The sequence below is a fragment of the Plasmodium brasilianum genome, chromosome 10 (genome assembly GCF_023973825.1).
Source record: "Plasmodium brasilianum strain Bolivian I chromosome 10, whole genome shotgun sequence".
In the NCBI taxonomy this organism is placed as follows: domain Eukaryota; phylum Apicomplexa; class Aconoidasida; order Haemosporida; family Plasmodiidae; genus Plasmodium; species Plasmodium brasilianum.
The window spans coordinates 1,435,997-1,450,836 of NC_090123.1; the positions used below are offsets into that span (position 1 = coordinate 1,435,997).

The 14,840-nt window shown below is 27.1% G+C and overlaps 4 protein-coding genes across 4 annotated transcripts; 1 reads left to right on the plus strand and 3 right to left on the minus strand.

The window, feature by feature from the left end:
- Window positions 1-496: 496 nt before the first annotated feature.
- Window positions 497-2,033, plus strand: MKS88_003357 (adenosine deaminase; the record flags this gene model as incomplete). Its single annotated transcript, XM_067216442.1, has 2 exons — window positions 497-582; window positions 932-2,033. 2 exons carry the CDS (start codon window positions 497-499, stop codon window positions 2,031-2,033), a joined length of 1,188 nt encoding a protein of 395 aa, XP_067073088.1.
- A 1,641-nt stretch (window positions 2,034-3,674) lies between these two features.
- Window positions 3,675-6,939, minus strand: MKS88_003358 (uncharacterized protein; the record flags this gene model as incomplete). Its single annotated transcript, XM_067216443.1, has 3 exons — window positions 3,675-5,723; window positions 5,955-6,203; window positions 6,922-6,939. 3 exons carry the CDS (start codon window positions 6,937-6,939, stop codon window positions 3,675-3,677), a joined length of 2,316 nt encoding a protein of 771 aa, XP_067073089.1.
- A 1,650-nt stretch (window positions 6,940-8,589) lies between these two features.
- MKS88_003359 (heptatricopeptide repeat and RAP domain-containing protein) lies at window positions 8,590-9,921 on the minus strand (the record flags this gene model as incomplete). The annotated part of the gene is made up of 1 exon (XM_067216444.1): window positions 8,590-9,921. The coding sequence occupies one exon, from the start codon at window positions 9,919-9,921 to the stop codon at window positions 8,590-8,592; it is 1,332 nt and encodes a 443-aa protein (XP_067073090.1).
- A 2,978-nt stretch (window positions 9,922-12,899) lies between these two features.
- MKS88_003360 (uncharacterized protein) lies at window positions 12,900-14,042 on the minus strand (the record flags this gene model as incomplete). The annotated part of the gene is made up of 4 exons (XM_067216445.1): window positions 12,900-13,084; window positions 13,478-13,545; window positions 13,572-13,775; window positions 14,017-14,042. The coding sequence occupies 4 exons, from the start codon at window positions 14,040-14,042 to the stop codon at window positions 12,900-12,902; spliced, it is 483 nt and encodes a 160-aa protein (XP_067073091.1).
- Window positions 14,043-14,840: the final 798 nt, after the last annotated feature.

A 14,840-nucleotide genomic window follows, 5' to 3' on the forward strand; every position in this document is an offset into this window, starting at 1 on the left:
ATATGCATGCGTTAACATACATTAAGAAAAAAAGAAAAAAAAATAATATTATATACATATATATATATATATATATATATATATATATATATATATATAGTATATACTCCCGCTGTATAATAACGCAAAGATAGAGGTTACGGTTGAATAAAACTTAAAAAACCCTACACCTCTACTTTTCTCTTATGTACGAAAAATGCAGATTTTTCGTTTTTTGCACTGATTTATTATTATACTGTAATACAGTGTGCTATATTATAATATACGATAATACACTCATGCGGCATTATGCTATACTATTTTATTATATATTATTTTGTATTGCGTTGTATTTCATTTTATTTTATTTTAAAATATTTTTTTTTTTTACAGCTTTTGTGAAAAAAGCATTTAATTATTAATTTTTATTGATGAAAAAATTACGCGCTTCTGAAGAGTCAACAAAATTTTGAGTTTTTTATTTTGAATATTTGGCAAAAATTAAAACAAAATATCAATGAAATTTGAACAAAATTTCAACAAGATATCACGAAAAATTTTGAATATTTTAAGGGAACATAACGAAAATTTTACCAAAATTTTGTGAAATTTTTCAATATTTTTCCTGCTCTGTTCCGAACGAATGAAACATTTGTTCGAATTTTTGTATAAAAGGACAGAAGTTTTTTGTTAAATAAATGCTTCTACAAGTAGGATAACATACATTTAGACGTATACATACCCATGCACATATATATATATATATATATATATATATGTACATAGTGAAGTAGTGTAGGAAGCAGCTTCCAAAAAAGGTGTAACAAGCGTAAGAGCAAAATTACAGGGGAGAAAATAATATTAAGATTAGGAAAACACTTTTTTTTTTTTTTCTAGCTTCCCTCTTTTTTTTTATTTTATCCCATTTTTCCCGTTTTTCTCACAAAGCTAGTAAAGCAAAAATGAATGCACTGAATGAGCCGATAAATTTCTTAAAGAAGGATGAAATAAAGAACATAGACTTGAGTAGCATGAGTAAAAAGGAGAGATACAGAATATGGAAGAGAATACCAAAATGTGAGTTACATTGTCATTTAGATTTATGTTTTTCATCGGATTTTTTCCTCAACTGTGTACGTAAGTATAATTTACAGCCAAATTTATCAGATGAAGAAGTGATTGATTATTATTTATTTTCAAAAGGAGGGAAATCATTAGAGGAGTTTGTTGAAAAGGCTATACGAGTTGCGGATATATTTCAAGACTATGAAGTTATAGCAGATTTAGCAAAACATGCTGTATTTAATAAATATAAAGAAGGTGTAGTATTAATGGAATTTCGTTATGCTCCTACGTTTATTGCATTTAAGCATAAATTAGATATAGAATTAGTACATGAAGCTATAGTTAAAGGAATAAAAGAAGTAGTTGAACTGTTGGATCATAATATTCATGTAGCTTTAATATGTATAGGGGATACAGGACATGAAGCAACCAATATTAAATTATGTGCCGATTTTTGCTTAAAGCATAAAGATGATTTTGTAGGATTTGATCATGGTGGATATGAAATAGATTTAAAGCAATATAGTGAAATTTTTAATTATGTTAGAGAAAGTGGAATACCGTTAACTGTTCATGCTGGGGAAGATATTAATTTACCAAATTTAAATACACTCTATTCAGCTATTGAAATTTTAAAAGTTGAGAGAATAGGACATGGTATTAGAGTTGTTGAATCGAAAGAGCTTATTAAGTTGGTAAAGGAAAAAAATATATTATTAGAAGTCTGTCCCATTTCAAATGTATTATTAAAAAATGCAAAATCCATGGACACACACCCTATTAGAAAACTTTACGATGCTGGGGTAAAAGTATCGGTAAACTCCGATGACCCAGGAATGTTTTTAACTAATATTAATGATGATTACGAAGAATTATATACACACCTTAATTTTACTTTAGAAGAATTTATGCAAATGAACGAATGGGCTTTGGAAAAATCTTTCGTGGATGACAGCGTTAAAAGTAACGTGAAGGAGTTATACTTTTAGAGCGTTGCTTTGCGCTCCTATTGGGAGAAGTCCAACGCATGGGAAGCTTTCACACTTGAGTCCACGTCGTATGTATTTAGAAATACTCACATTTGTAAAGTTTATGCCATATGAATAAACACACGTTTACCACAAATAATTTAATGCCAAATATGGTAAAAGATTTTAATTTTGCATGCGTCACTCTGGAAAAATGACTTATTTTTATTATTCGAAATGTTCATTGAAATATGAGTGAATGTTCAGTGTGCTTATAAAATGGAAATAACTTTCATATTTTTGAAAAATGGGAGTTACCTTTTTTTTTTTTTTTTTTTTTTTTCTTTTCTATCCTTTTTAATTCATTTTGAACTTCGTTTTTAATTTACTTTTAATTCATATTGAATTTCATTTCGAATTTATTTTTTATTTCATTTTTTAATTTCACTTTAAATTTATTTTAAATTTAATTTTAAGCTGCTTTTTAATCTCATCTTTAATTTCACTTTTTATCTCCTTTTTAATCTCATCTTTAATTTCACTTCTTATCTCCTTTTTAATCTTCTTTTTAATTTCATATTTAATTTATTTTTAATTTCATATTTAATTTATTTTTAATTTATTTTTAATATTTAAACGAAAACGAACAGTTCTATGTTAGCTTCCTATTTTTTAAATGATTTATGGTCAAATGAAAATATTAACTTAACGGTTGAGTCATTGCTGGCATGATACCAAAATTGCATAAGAGGGGGAAGAACAGATGGAGATCCCTTAAATAATTCGTAAATGGAGCGAAAAGTAAAATGAAATAGAATAAAATGAAATAAAATAAAGTGAAATATAACATAATAAATTGTTTTATAATAAAATGTTTTATAATAAAATGTTTTATAATAAATTGTTTTATAATAAATTGTTTTATAATAAATTGTTTTATAATAAAATGAGATAAAATATAAGAAAATACAATGCATCTGTTAAAAAGTGGAATTAATAACAAAACAGGAGAAATAAAAGAACATTCGCAATTTTGCAGCAAATAAAAACATACACACATGTATATGCATGTACATATACATACTTCTGTATGTATGTATGTATATGTATTTTCGTACACGTAGAACATATACTAATTATCTTTTTCCTAACGTATGACGTTTTGCGAGTGTTTTGTCCAATTCGTTCTTGTAAGATGGGGATAATTTTTACTCTATGGAATTATTTTTTTATGGAATTTGACTAGCCATTTTGAACATGTAATGTTCATATTTTTTTTTTCTTTACATGCAATGGATATATTTTTTTTTTTTTAAACCATGTACAGGTCATAATTTGTTTTTCAACCATGTACTGGTCATAATTTTTTATTCATACATGTATTGGTCATATATTTTTTTTTTCAAGCTTTTACTGGTAATATTCTTTTTTTTTTTTCAAGTGTGTACTGGTTATATTCCTTCTTTTTCAAGAATGTATTGGTCATAACTTTTTTTATTTTTTTTGTATAAATTCCAACTAGCCATATTAACCATTTGAGCAAACCTGTGTAGGTGCTCATTTTTTTTTTTTTTTTTTTTTTTTTTCGTACGAACACGCAGTGAAAGTAGTAAAGCGATGAATGTTTGTGCCTCCAAAAATCCTAATTTTTCTTATTTAATTCTACTTGAATTCATAATTTGGTGTAATTTCTTCCAAAAAATAATCCCTACTTGGGGGGTGATCCTTTTTTTTGGACATTTCATTGTGTGTGGCTGTATTTTTCTTTTTTGATCTCCTGTGGTGCTTAGCGCTAAATTTTGTCTTTCTCCTTATTAAATGACGTAATTCCTCTTTATCCACATGTTGTATTTTCTCTTTGGAATATTTTGCAAATTTGGAATTATGTTTATGGTACTTGTATCGAGTAGTAAAAGTACTATATTTATGTTTTTTAGTTTTCCTTTTCTTAAAAAGCAAGGAGAAATTAAATTTTTTTTGGAATATATATTTGTAAAAAATGAAACATACTATAATAATAAATAGAGAAATAATACCGCAGCATATGATGAACCAAAAATGATTATTACTTTTATCATTAGAATAAACGGTAAAACTTTTTTCAATAATATCTTCTGGATGTATTTTTTTAATAAATAATATTTGTGTGTCCCAACCATTAAGATAATGATATCTGTGTTCAAACAAAGAAAACATCTGATTTGCTGAATAAATTTTTTTTCTCATATTTAAAGGTATAGAAATAAAATTATGAAAAGCTATTTGAACTAACTTGTGTCCATCGAGTATCATTTTTTCTATAGAATGAATATCACTTTTATTTATTCTATATCCGAAGTGATTTGTTCTCCTTTTTATATTGGTATAAGGATTATTATAGCTTTCCCCTAATATTTCAATAAGCTCCTTATTTATTAATTTATTGTCATTATACTTAAATCCTTCTAATGCTCTCGAATTAACTGGTTCAGATAGGAGATTAATAATGCTCTCTTTCATTTGAGTATATTTATTTTCTGGCAATATTTTGACCATCAAAATGCAAAAAATGGTTTGATCCTTGGTTAATTCCAGATTTTTCTTTTTAGAATTCTCTTCGCTTTTTCTTTCTTCCGGGGGAGAACTCCGCAAAAAAGGATTTCCACTTCCACGGCTATTACCACTACTATCATCGCTTACAACCCCCTTGGGTTTATGCGCGTCATAAGGGAGCAAATTTTCAGCTACGTCAATATCCCTGGCAAATTCGTCATACGTAAACACATTGCTACTTCCGTCTTTATCGTTCATGTAAATTAATTTTTTTAAAAATAAATCTGATTTGGAGTAATCATTTGGACCTATACGTAGGTACGGATTTAAGATAAACTCGAATTCAACTAAGTTTATGAAACTTCCATTTTGAAGAGATTTAATATTAAATTCAGGGGAATATCCTATTTCAATTTGAAGAAATAAATTATTGCCCGTTAATAAAGAAGTGCATTTTTTTAAATAAAATTCTGTAAAAAATAAGCCAAAATCGTGAGCACGCAATATTTCATTACTTGCTTTATCATAATATGCATATCCATTAACTGTTAGCACAAACAATTTTTCAAGTGCTTCTCTGGTGAGAGCACTACCACTGCTGCTGTTACTGATACTACCACTACTACCACTACTACCATTTGGTAAAAAAAAATTATTACTTTGTGAATATTTTATGTACAGGTCAGCACTTTTTTTTATAACTTCAGACAGGGAATTATTCACAATACGTGTAAACGCTTCAAGATTATTTTGTTTTAACAAATTAATTAATACCTTAGCACTTTTTATATGAAAAACAAAAATTTCACTTTGTATATTTTTTAATGCTGATATGGTTGATAAGCTATTGAGATACACACTATACTCTCTTACGTAACTTATGTCCGTACTTATAGCGACCAACTTTTTATTATTCTCATCATTACACACTTGCTCACGGTTAATACTATTAAATAAATACTTCGAATGTAGGGCATAATTTAGAGCATACAGTATACAAGTGGTGCATGTTATTGGTAAGACTTTTTTTGGAAGCATGCTTAGGGACGATAGAGCACACCTCCTTGTGGTTAATGCTGCACAGTTGTTTTGTTCATTCCAGCATTCTTTAAAAATTAAATCGATCCAGGTAAAATATTTGATCTCTTTTCTTCTTATGTCTGTTAAGATGTTTCCCAACTGTAACGTGAACGGGGAGAGGGGATATGCAATTGCATGTTTCTCATGCTCACTGGGGATAAATATGTATACGTATATGTACACACACGCGCGCACAAACATATGCACATGCATAGGTACATACATGCTTATACATGTACCCCCACGTAGAGTGTATATAGGAATAAACAGATTTCAATGCAGTAAAAGATGACAACGACTTAGGATAAAGCACATTTGTGTGTAGATTACCCCAACGACGGTGCTTCTAACATCCTGAAGGTCAAATCCTTTTTGCTCTTTTATAATTTTATTTTTTCCAATTTCTTCATTGAATAAATGTATTAGACCATCAAGTAATTTTTCATATATTATTTTTTGTGAAAAGCCCTTCAAAAAATATGGTATGTTCAGCTGTACCAGCAAGAAGAAGGCTAGAAGCGTGTTTCCATCCAAATCGTCTAATGAAACCTCGTTGTTTATGGCACATGCCACATTTGCCTAAAAAGAGAAAGCTCACGCGCACACATACATATATACTTATATACATACACACATATATATACATATACACATATATATACATATACACATATATATACATATACATATATATACATATACATATATATACATATACATATATATACATATACATATATATACATATACATATATACGCATACATATACGTATACACATGCAATGACTCATATTGGAGGTTGTGTCCATATATTCACATGCGCGAAATTTTTTCTTCTCTTTTAAGTAATGCCAAGTGTGGAATATAGTTACTATAAACCACAAGCATATATATGTTCCCTTGGGAAAAATAAAATAATAAAAGTTATTAAATTAAACTGTGCATATTCTTTTTTTTTTCTTAAAATAGTATATATGTGAACAGTTCAATAAGAAGCGCTTAATAAAACTGCTTCCTCGTTTTTTTAACTGTTTCTCATTTGATGTAGCATGGTACAAATAAAATTGGAAAAAAGCATTCTCTTAAATATATTTTTGCATTCGACATTCACAATTCAACATTTTGTATTTTTTATTATTTATATTTTTTTTTATATTTTTTTTTATATTTTTTTTTATATTTTTTTTTATATTTTTTTTTATAATTTTTTTTATATTTTTTTTTATAATTTTTGTTTTGTACTTTTTTTCATATTTTTATATTTTTATTTTTTTATTTTCTCTTACTTGATTTAACCACCTCAGAACGCAGCATAATGTCACAGCGTAGGTGAACATCAATTGTTTTTTCATTTTTTTTTCACTTCAATCATGAGAACCGATTATGTTTTTAGTTTATACATGATTATGTTTATATACATATTTTCAATTTTATGACTTGCATCAATATACTTATGAAAAAACATTCAAACTACATGTAACGTTGCTCGGTATATTTGGTCAATAGCAATTTTGTGAATACACATATGCAAAGATCACGTCTGACAAATACACAGTTTTATTTTTTGTCCTTTCTCATCGGATGTTATGAGAATAAAGCAGTTCCATAGAAATGATTAACATAATTTGTTCGCCATTTCGCCATTTCGCCATTTCGCTTTTTCATTTTTTTTTTTTTTTTTTTTTTTTTTTTTTCTGTTGAACTGTATTTAAGTGCCGCGGTTGAATTGCTCTGTCTTTCACTTCATCTTACTTGTCTCTTCCCTTTTTATTTTTTAATAGACCCTGCATGTAACATTGATCTACATATAACTCATGAGCTGCTTACATATAACCTCGAACTACCCATTTAAATTTTACTAAATGGGTAATTGTTATTTTGAAACATAAAAAAAATTAAATTCCATAAGTTTATTAACAGAAAAAAAAAATAAATAAATAAAATAAAATAAATAAAGCAAATAAAGCAAATAAAGCAAATGAAGCAAATGAAGCAAATAAAGCAAATAAAGCAAATAAAGCAAATGAAGCAAATAAAGCAAATAAAGCAAATAAAGCAAATAAAGCAAATAAAGCAAATAAAGCAAATAAAGCAAATAAAGCAAATAAAGCAAATAAAGCAAATAAAGCAAATAAAGCAAATAAAGCAAATAAAGCAAATAAAGCAAATAAAGCAAATGAAGCAAATAAAGCAAATAAAGTAAATGAAGAAAATTAAGAAAATTAATTAAATAAAACAAATAAAGCTAATAAAGCGAATTACTGCCTTTTTAATTTTGTTTATATATGTATCTTTTCCTTTTTTAATTACATTTGCATGAACCAAATCGCCTTAAAAATATGAACAAACAAGCAAGAACAATGGCAAAGAGAACAATGTAACGAATCTTGAAAAGATGTTTTCTCCTATCACCATCAAACAGATGTTAACATTATGGTTTGTCTTTTTTTTTTTTTTTTTCTTAATTAAGCTACAATATGTGGTAAGAAAAAAAAAAAAAATTTTGTCTCATTTTGATAGTACTGTGGTGATTACAGATGGTGGGAAAAAAAAATAAAATAAAGGAAAAGGGGAATGTTCATGAGACGTTGAATTGCAAAATATGTGTGCAGGAGTACAACATAAGGCTACAATACATATGGCGTTGAAAAAATAGAAAAAAAAAATGAAGTATCCCTCATAACACTTAAAAAGTGTTAATAACACACACATACATTTATATGTAGTACATGTGTGTGCCGATCGTTTCAAAGTGAGCGAGAACAACAACAAAAAAAAAAAAAAATAATAATAATTAAAATAAAAACAAAATGTACAAACTAACGAACGAACAAGCGAGCGTGCAAACTACAAACCCATGCTTCTCCCACAGAATAATAAAACCCCTTTGCGCCCATTTCGCCTAGTGCATTCTGCATTTGGCGTAATTTGGTCAAAAGTCTTCCCATTAGCCATTTTTGCACCTCAAAGGATGAGATGTATTTTTTCCTGTTCTTGTGCATGGGCTTTTTCCTTATCTTTGCAAATTTTGTACCACTTTAATTCTCTTAATTTATTTTTTATTTCATCGGGTTTGAGAAGAGGAAAATGATTAAGTGTTTTTCCTAAGGGTTCCTTCTCTCTTACAGTTTTTACGAATTCGATTTTTTGATTGATATCATTTCCTAGTTTAAGCCAATCCAACCAAACAATCCTCCTAATATTCCATCCTAGGTCATATAAAATTTGGTGTTGTAACTTAATATGTTCTGTATACATATTTGTGGATGTATAGAAACAAGAAGGACCATCAACGAACCAACAATTTCGTTTCTCATTAATTTCCCCAATATCTATATAATAACAACCCCATAAAAATGTATTCCTATGAGCTATACCTAATCTAGCTAAACAGGTTGAAACTTCCCACTGAAAGTCAGATGGTTTTCTACTACTGTCGTGTATCCTTCTCATACTTAATCGAACATAAAAACTTTTTACCTTAGTTGATAAAGAATTCCATACATGTGGATATAAAACCCTCACTGCTACAGCAGATTTGTATGCACTTTTATAGTGTTGTGGTCTTGCACATATAAACATGTTAGTGAATCTTGTTAATATATATTTCTTCGCTTCATCATCATATAAATTAATTATAGTAATATCATTAACTACATTTCTAAAATCCTGTGCAAATATTGTATCCAGTTTATTAATTATATGTCTGTTCATAAAATTTTTATAATTTTTATCCATTATACCCAATCTACCTATAGACGTATTTATTTTTATTAAATCTTTTATTCTGATTTCATCAAATTTGGAAATAACAGTTTTACAAAATTCATTAAAAAATTCTTCTTTTCTTATTAACATCCTATTTAATGACCATGCAATACACATTAATGGATGGCTATAAAAATTATTTAAATTTTTTCCCACATATTTTAACATGTGGTCATAAAAATCGGTGTTTAAAAATCGACTTTTTCCCATCCCATAAAAAATATAACCAACTTGTTGAGGTGTTAATGTTTCACGTATTTCTAATATCCTTTCACTATAGCTTTTCCATAATTCAAAATCATGTTTTCTCAATGTTGCTGCCTTTTGCACACATGCAGATATATACTGACCATCCATCAAATTTACCTGACTTGTTAAGGACACATTCATAGGTAACCAATATTCTCGAACTCTCTGTTGCGCCCATGACCGAAATCTTTTGTGCATACGTTTTGCCTTGTACTTTATCCTGCTTTCCCTTCTTATCGCGTTCACTATTACTCTTTCCCTGGGTCGAAGCAGCCCCATCCTGGTATAGCTGTGACTGGGAATGTATCTACGGGTACGGATGTGTATGTTAGTATATACATATACACATATATAAATATATATATATGTATATGTTTATCCTCTTTTCAATTCCAGTTTGGAAGTACAAATTTAAAATAACAGGTGCAGCGAAAACTTAACGCGTAGATAAATAGGTTATGCGTTAATATGCACGCACGTAGGTACATGTGTGTGTACTTGTTCGCACGTATCTGAGTATGTGTATTTATGTATACGTTCTGAGAGCGGAGCTACGCTTCCTTTTGGGAAGCATTAATCCAAGTGCCCAATTTTGATTACATTTATTTTCTTCAACATTGCACAAAAGTATAGTTTACATTTTTCTTCTCTCATTAAATAATTTTGCATTGGGTGCGACCCACGTAAAATAATTTTTTGTATTCTGCTATAGTATACCCTATTTTATTATATCTTGTTTTGCTCCATTTTGTTTATTTGTTTATTTGTTTATTTGATAATTTGATTTTTTTTTTTTTTTTTTTTTTTTTCATATATTGCATTTTCCCTTTCTACATTTGAAAAGAGGAAAAAAGAGGGGTGCCAAAGTACGGCAAAAAAAAAGAGAATAAAAACAGGGTACATAAGTATGGGCATACTTATGTATGTATGTAAAACACGCGCACACGTGTACTTATTTTCAATTCTCTTTCACCATTTTAATGGCATTTATCACTGTAAAAAATGTGCTCTTAAATCGTCAAAAGAAAAAATAGAAGAAAGATGAAAATTTTTCCAACATACAGTCAAGTGATATTTAAAGAATTTGAAGGTGATTTGCGTAGTGGAACCTGCCCCGCATGATTTTTGATGCTTGTACTATATATGACTGTTGTGTATACACCCTTATTTGTTCACTCGTTTATTTGTTCACTCGTTTAGAGAAGAACAACTTTAATATAATTAAAACAATCAAAAGAATTTAAAATTTGATCTAGTAATTATATTTTTTCTTTTAAAGTTAGCTCTTTATGTGTGTACCCAGTTGTACAGTCCATTATCATGTCGTCATATTTGAATTATAACTACGGACCATTTACAGTGTTTTCAAAAAAAAAATAAACAATATGAATGTATTGATTAGTGCATAATAACATGAAAAAGGAGAAGAAAAAGGAAAGAAAAAAAAAAGAAAAAGACTAACCGAATATTTTTTAAGAAATATATTTATATATTTTTTTATGCCTCGTATTATCTTCAGTTCATTTAAAAGAGGAACAATCACATTGAATTAAGGAAAAACTTTATACATTTCAACAACGTTTTTAACATATACCTGTAATAATTATAAAAGCTTTTTTTGTAAGTTCTGTTTTTTCATTTTTTATCCTAATATTATTTTACTTTGCTTTTTTTCTCTTTTCTTGTGTTTTTTTTTTTTCCTTTTTTCTTTTTTTTACACACAAATATGAATTATTAATCTCTCCAAAGAATGAAATATAGTAAATATAGTCGTCAGATGATTGCAATTTTTTTTTACAGTCATAAAACGTTGTATTGGAGAATATGCAAAAAGAGTGTGCATGCAAATGTGTAATTAAAAATGTATAAGTGTGAGCATATGTGTACGTATAAATATTATATATATATATGCATATGTATACCGACATTAGCATAATCTTCGTTTAGCAAGTTATGCTGGATATGTGGTTTCCTCAATTTCGTATGAACAAGGTCAGAATTTCAAGGTTGTGCAAAAAAATTGTATTCTTTACTGAATTCAAAAGAGAACAGTTACAAATTCATCGATTAGTACAAAATTAAGGGGTACTTCAAAGGTAAAAGGAATTATGATTATTCTGGTATAATTAAAAAAGAAAAGAGAAATAAATAAAGAAAAAAAGAAAAGCATTCACCCATTTCTGTACCCATATAAACTATGTAAAAGAACGAAATATCCTCTCAAAAAGGACGTTAAAATAATTTTTTTTAATTTAGCAAGATTTGCTGCCAAGAAAAAGCTTAAAATGTTTTTTTTAAATTACAAGTATTCAATATTTAAATAAAAGAAAAAAAAAAAATATTTTTCTAAAAGTCCACTGCAAGCATACATATACATATATACACACAGAGTAGTTACCATTACGAACGTCTAGTATATATTGGTAATTTATTTGTTTATATATTTTTTAAAATTTTCGTTTCATTTTTTGCCATGCGGTACTGCGTTTTTAAATTTTTCATTCGGGAAAGAACTATTCTCCTTTAAGCATTTGAATTATGCGCTAATTCATATACGTCTAATTTTTTTATGGGGAATTAAAGAAAAAAAAAAAAAAAAAAAAAATATATAAAAGGATGTGTGTGCTATTACGATACCAGCTTATATACTTCCGCTCATTCCACCTTTTTTTTTTTTTCTTTTTGAAGTCCAATAAGGACAAATTATTGGTCTTAGAGTAATTAGAAACTAAAATATAATGAAATAAAAGAATTTATGTTAGACCTCTGAAATTAAGAAAATGGAAAATAATTAAATTAAGAAAAAATTAAAATAAGCTTACTTTTTCCATTTTGCTAATAAAAAGCATTTTTTATTTGTTAAATGTAAAAAGGTGAAAGAACGAAAAAATTAAAAAAAGCATATAAAAAAAAAAAAAAAAAAAAAAAAAAAATAGTCGCATGCAATTGTCAAATTATTTCGTCTCTTGCTTAATTGAAAAAACGTATTTTTATCGTTACGCGTATGTACATATACGTGCATATATTTATATATATGCGTAAATATAAACGTATTATATACATATACATATGCGTAAATATGAACATATTATATACATATACATATGCGTAAATATGAACGTATTATATACATATTCGTGTATTTCCTTTTCCCATTAAAAATAATAAAAAATTTGTATTCTTTGTTTTTGTAAAAATATATTTTTATATATATAATTTACATTAATGTATTGTTTTTTTTGGTATGAAAATTTTGTTCAGTCTTTAAATGTAAGTTTGCTTGTCCTCTTATTTTTAAAATGGGTATTTTGTGGTATTTGTGTTGTAGTTAATAGCTGTGATAAACTTTTTCGTTTATTATAACTATCTATTTGTGCTATTCTTTTTTTTCTTTTATGTTTTTGTATATTTGTATATTTGTTTTTCTGTATTTGTAGTTTGTCTTTTTGTTTTTTTGTTTTTTTGTTTATTTGTATTATTGCTTATTTGTATTTTTGCTTATTTGTATTATTGCTTATTTGTATTTTTGTTTATTTGTATTTTTGTTTATTTGTATTTTTGTTTATTTGTATTTTTGCTTATTTGTATTTTTGTTTATATGTATTTTTGCTTATTTGTATTTTTATCCTTTTGTTTTTTTGTCTTTTTTTTTTTTTTTTTTTTTTTTTTTTTTTTTTTGTTCTTTTTTATTTGTCTTTCTTTGTTTTGTCCTTTTTTATTTGTCCTTTTTTATTTGTCTATTTTTATTTGTCTATTTTTTTTTTGTTTTTTTCCCGTTTTGTCGTTGTATCTGTTTGTATATATATATTTTTTTTTTTTAAATGTGCAATTATACTTTTAAAATTAGACTTCATAGACATTTTTAAAAATTTATCTTTTTCGTTTATCGGGGTTAGCGTTTGGCTGTGCTTAAGTTTGGCTGTGCTTACGTTTGTTTGTGCTTACGTTTGTTTGTGCTTGCATTTGTGTTTGCATTTGTTTGAGTTTGTCTACGTTTGTCTGTGCTTGCATTTGTGTTTGCATTTGTTTGAGTTTGTCTACGTTTGTCTGTGCTTGCATTTGTGTTTGCATTTGTTTGAGTTTGTCTACGTTTGTCTATGTTTGCATTTGTGTTTGCATTTGTTTGAGTTTGTCTACGTTTGTCTATGTGTACGTTTGTCTATGTTTGTCTACGTTTGTCTGTGTTTGCATTTGTCTATATATTTTTTCTTTTTTTTTTATCTTTGTTTTTGTATTTTTGTTTCTGCGTACCCATTTTTTATTTTGCTTATTATTTTATTTGCCCCTGTTTGCTTACACATACTTACTCTTATACACATTATTGTTTTTGTAGACTATTGTGTATTTTCCCCAGTTTGTTTTTGTCGTTCTCACACTTTTTTTGTATCTTTTAAACGCATTTTTTCCTGATCTCAATACCTTTTGAAATTTTTCGTTTGAATATAGTGAATACAATTGAAAATGTCCTTACAAGTGGACGTTTAAGTTTGTTTACTATTCCCATTCTGCATTTGTAAAATTTTTTGAAAAGACAAAAAAAATGTGTGTACCTAGTTTGCATTGCTGTTGGTAGCAGTAGTAGTCAAACTAGTACTAATAAGAGTGAATAGTATTGTATGATATTTTTTTATTTTTCTTTTTTTGTTATTGAAATATATGATTTTAAGTTTTGTCCTTTAAGTACATCTTGGGAGCGTTCGTCCTTGTTTTCGTTCAAAAGAACAATAATTTTTACGTTATATGCATTTTGCATATGCTTACTTATATATGCATAAAAGTATATATATATATATATATATATATATATATATATATATATATATATATGTATGTATGTATGTATGTTTGTATGTATGTATGTATGTATAGGAAAAACGTACATATATGCAGACATGTGTGCAGATATGTATGCTTGTCTATATATGTGTGGAACCGTTGTGCCCTTTTTTTTAATTTGCATAAATAAAAAAGAAATAAAAAAAATCGAAAAAATAAAAACATAAAAATATGAGAACGTTAAAACATAAAAATATGAGAACGTTAAAACATAAAAATATGAGAACGTTAAAACATAAAAATATGAGAACGTAAAAACATAAAAATATGAGAACGTAAAAACATAAAAATATGAGAACGTTAAAACATAATAATATGAGAACGTTAAAACATAAAAAAAGAAAAAAAGCAAAAACAAAAAC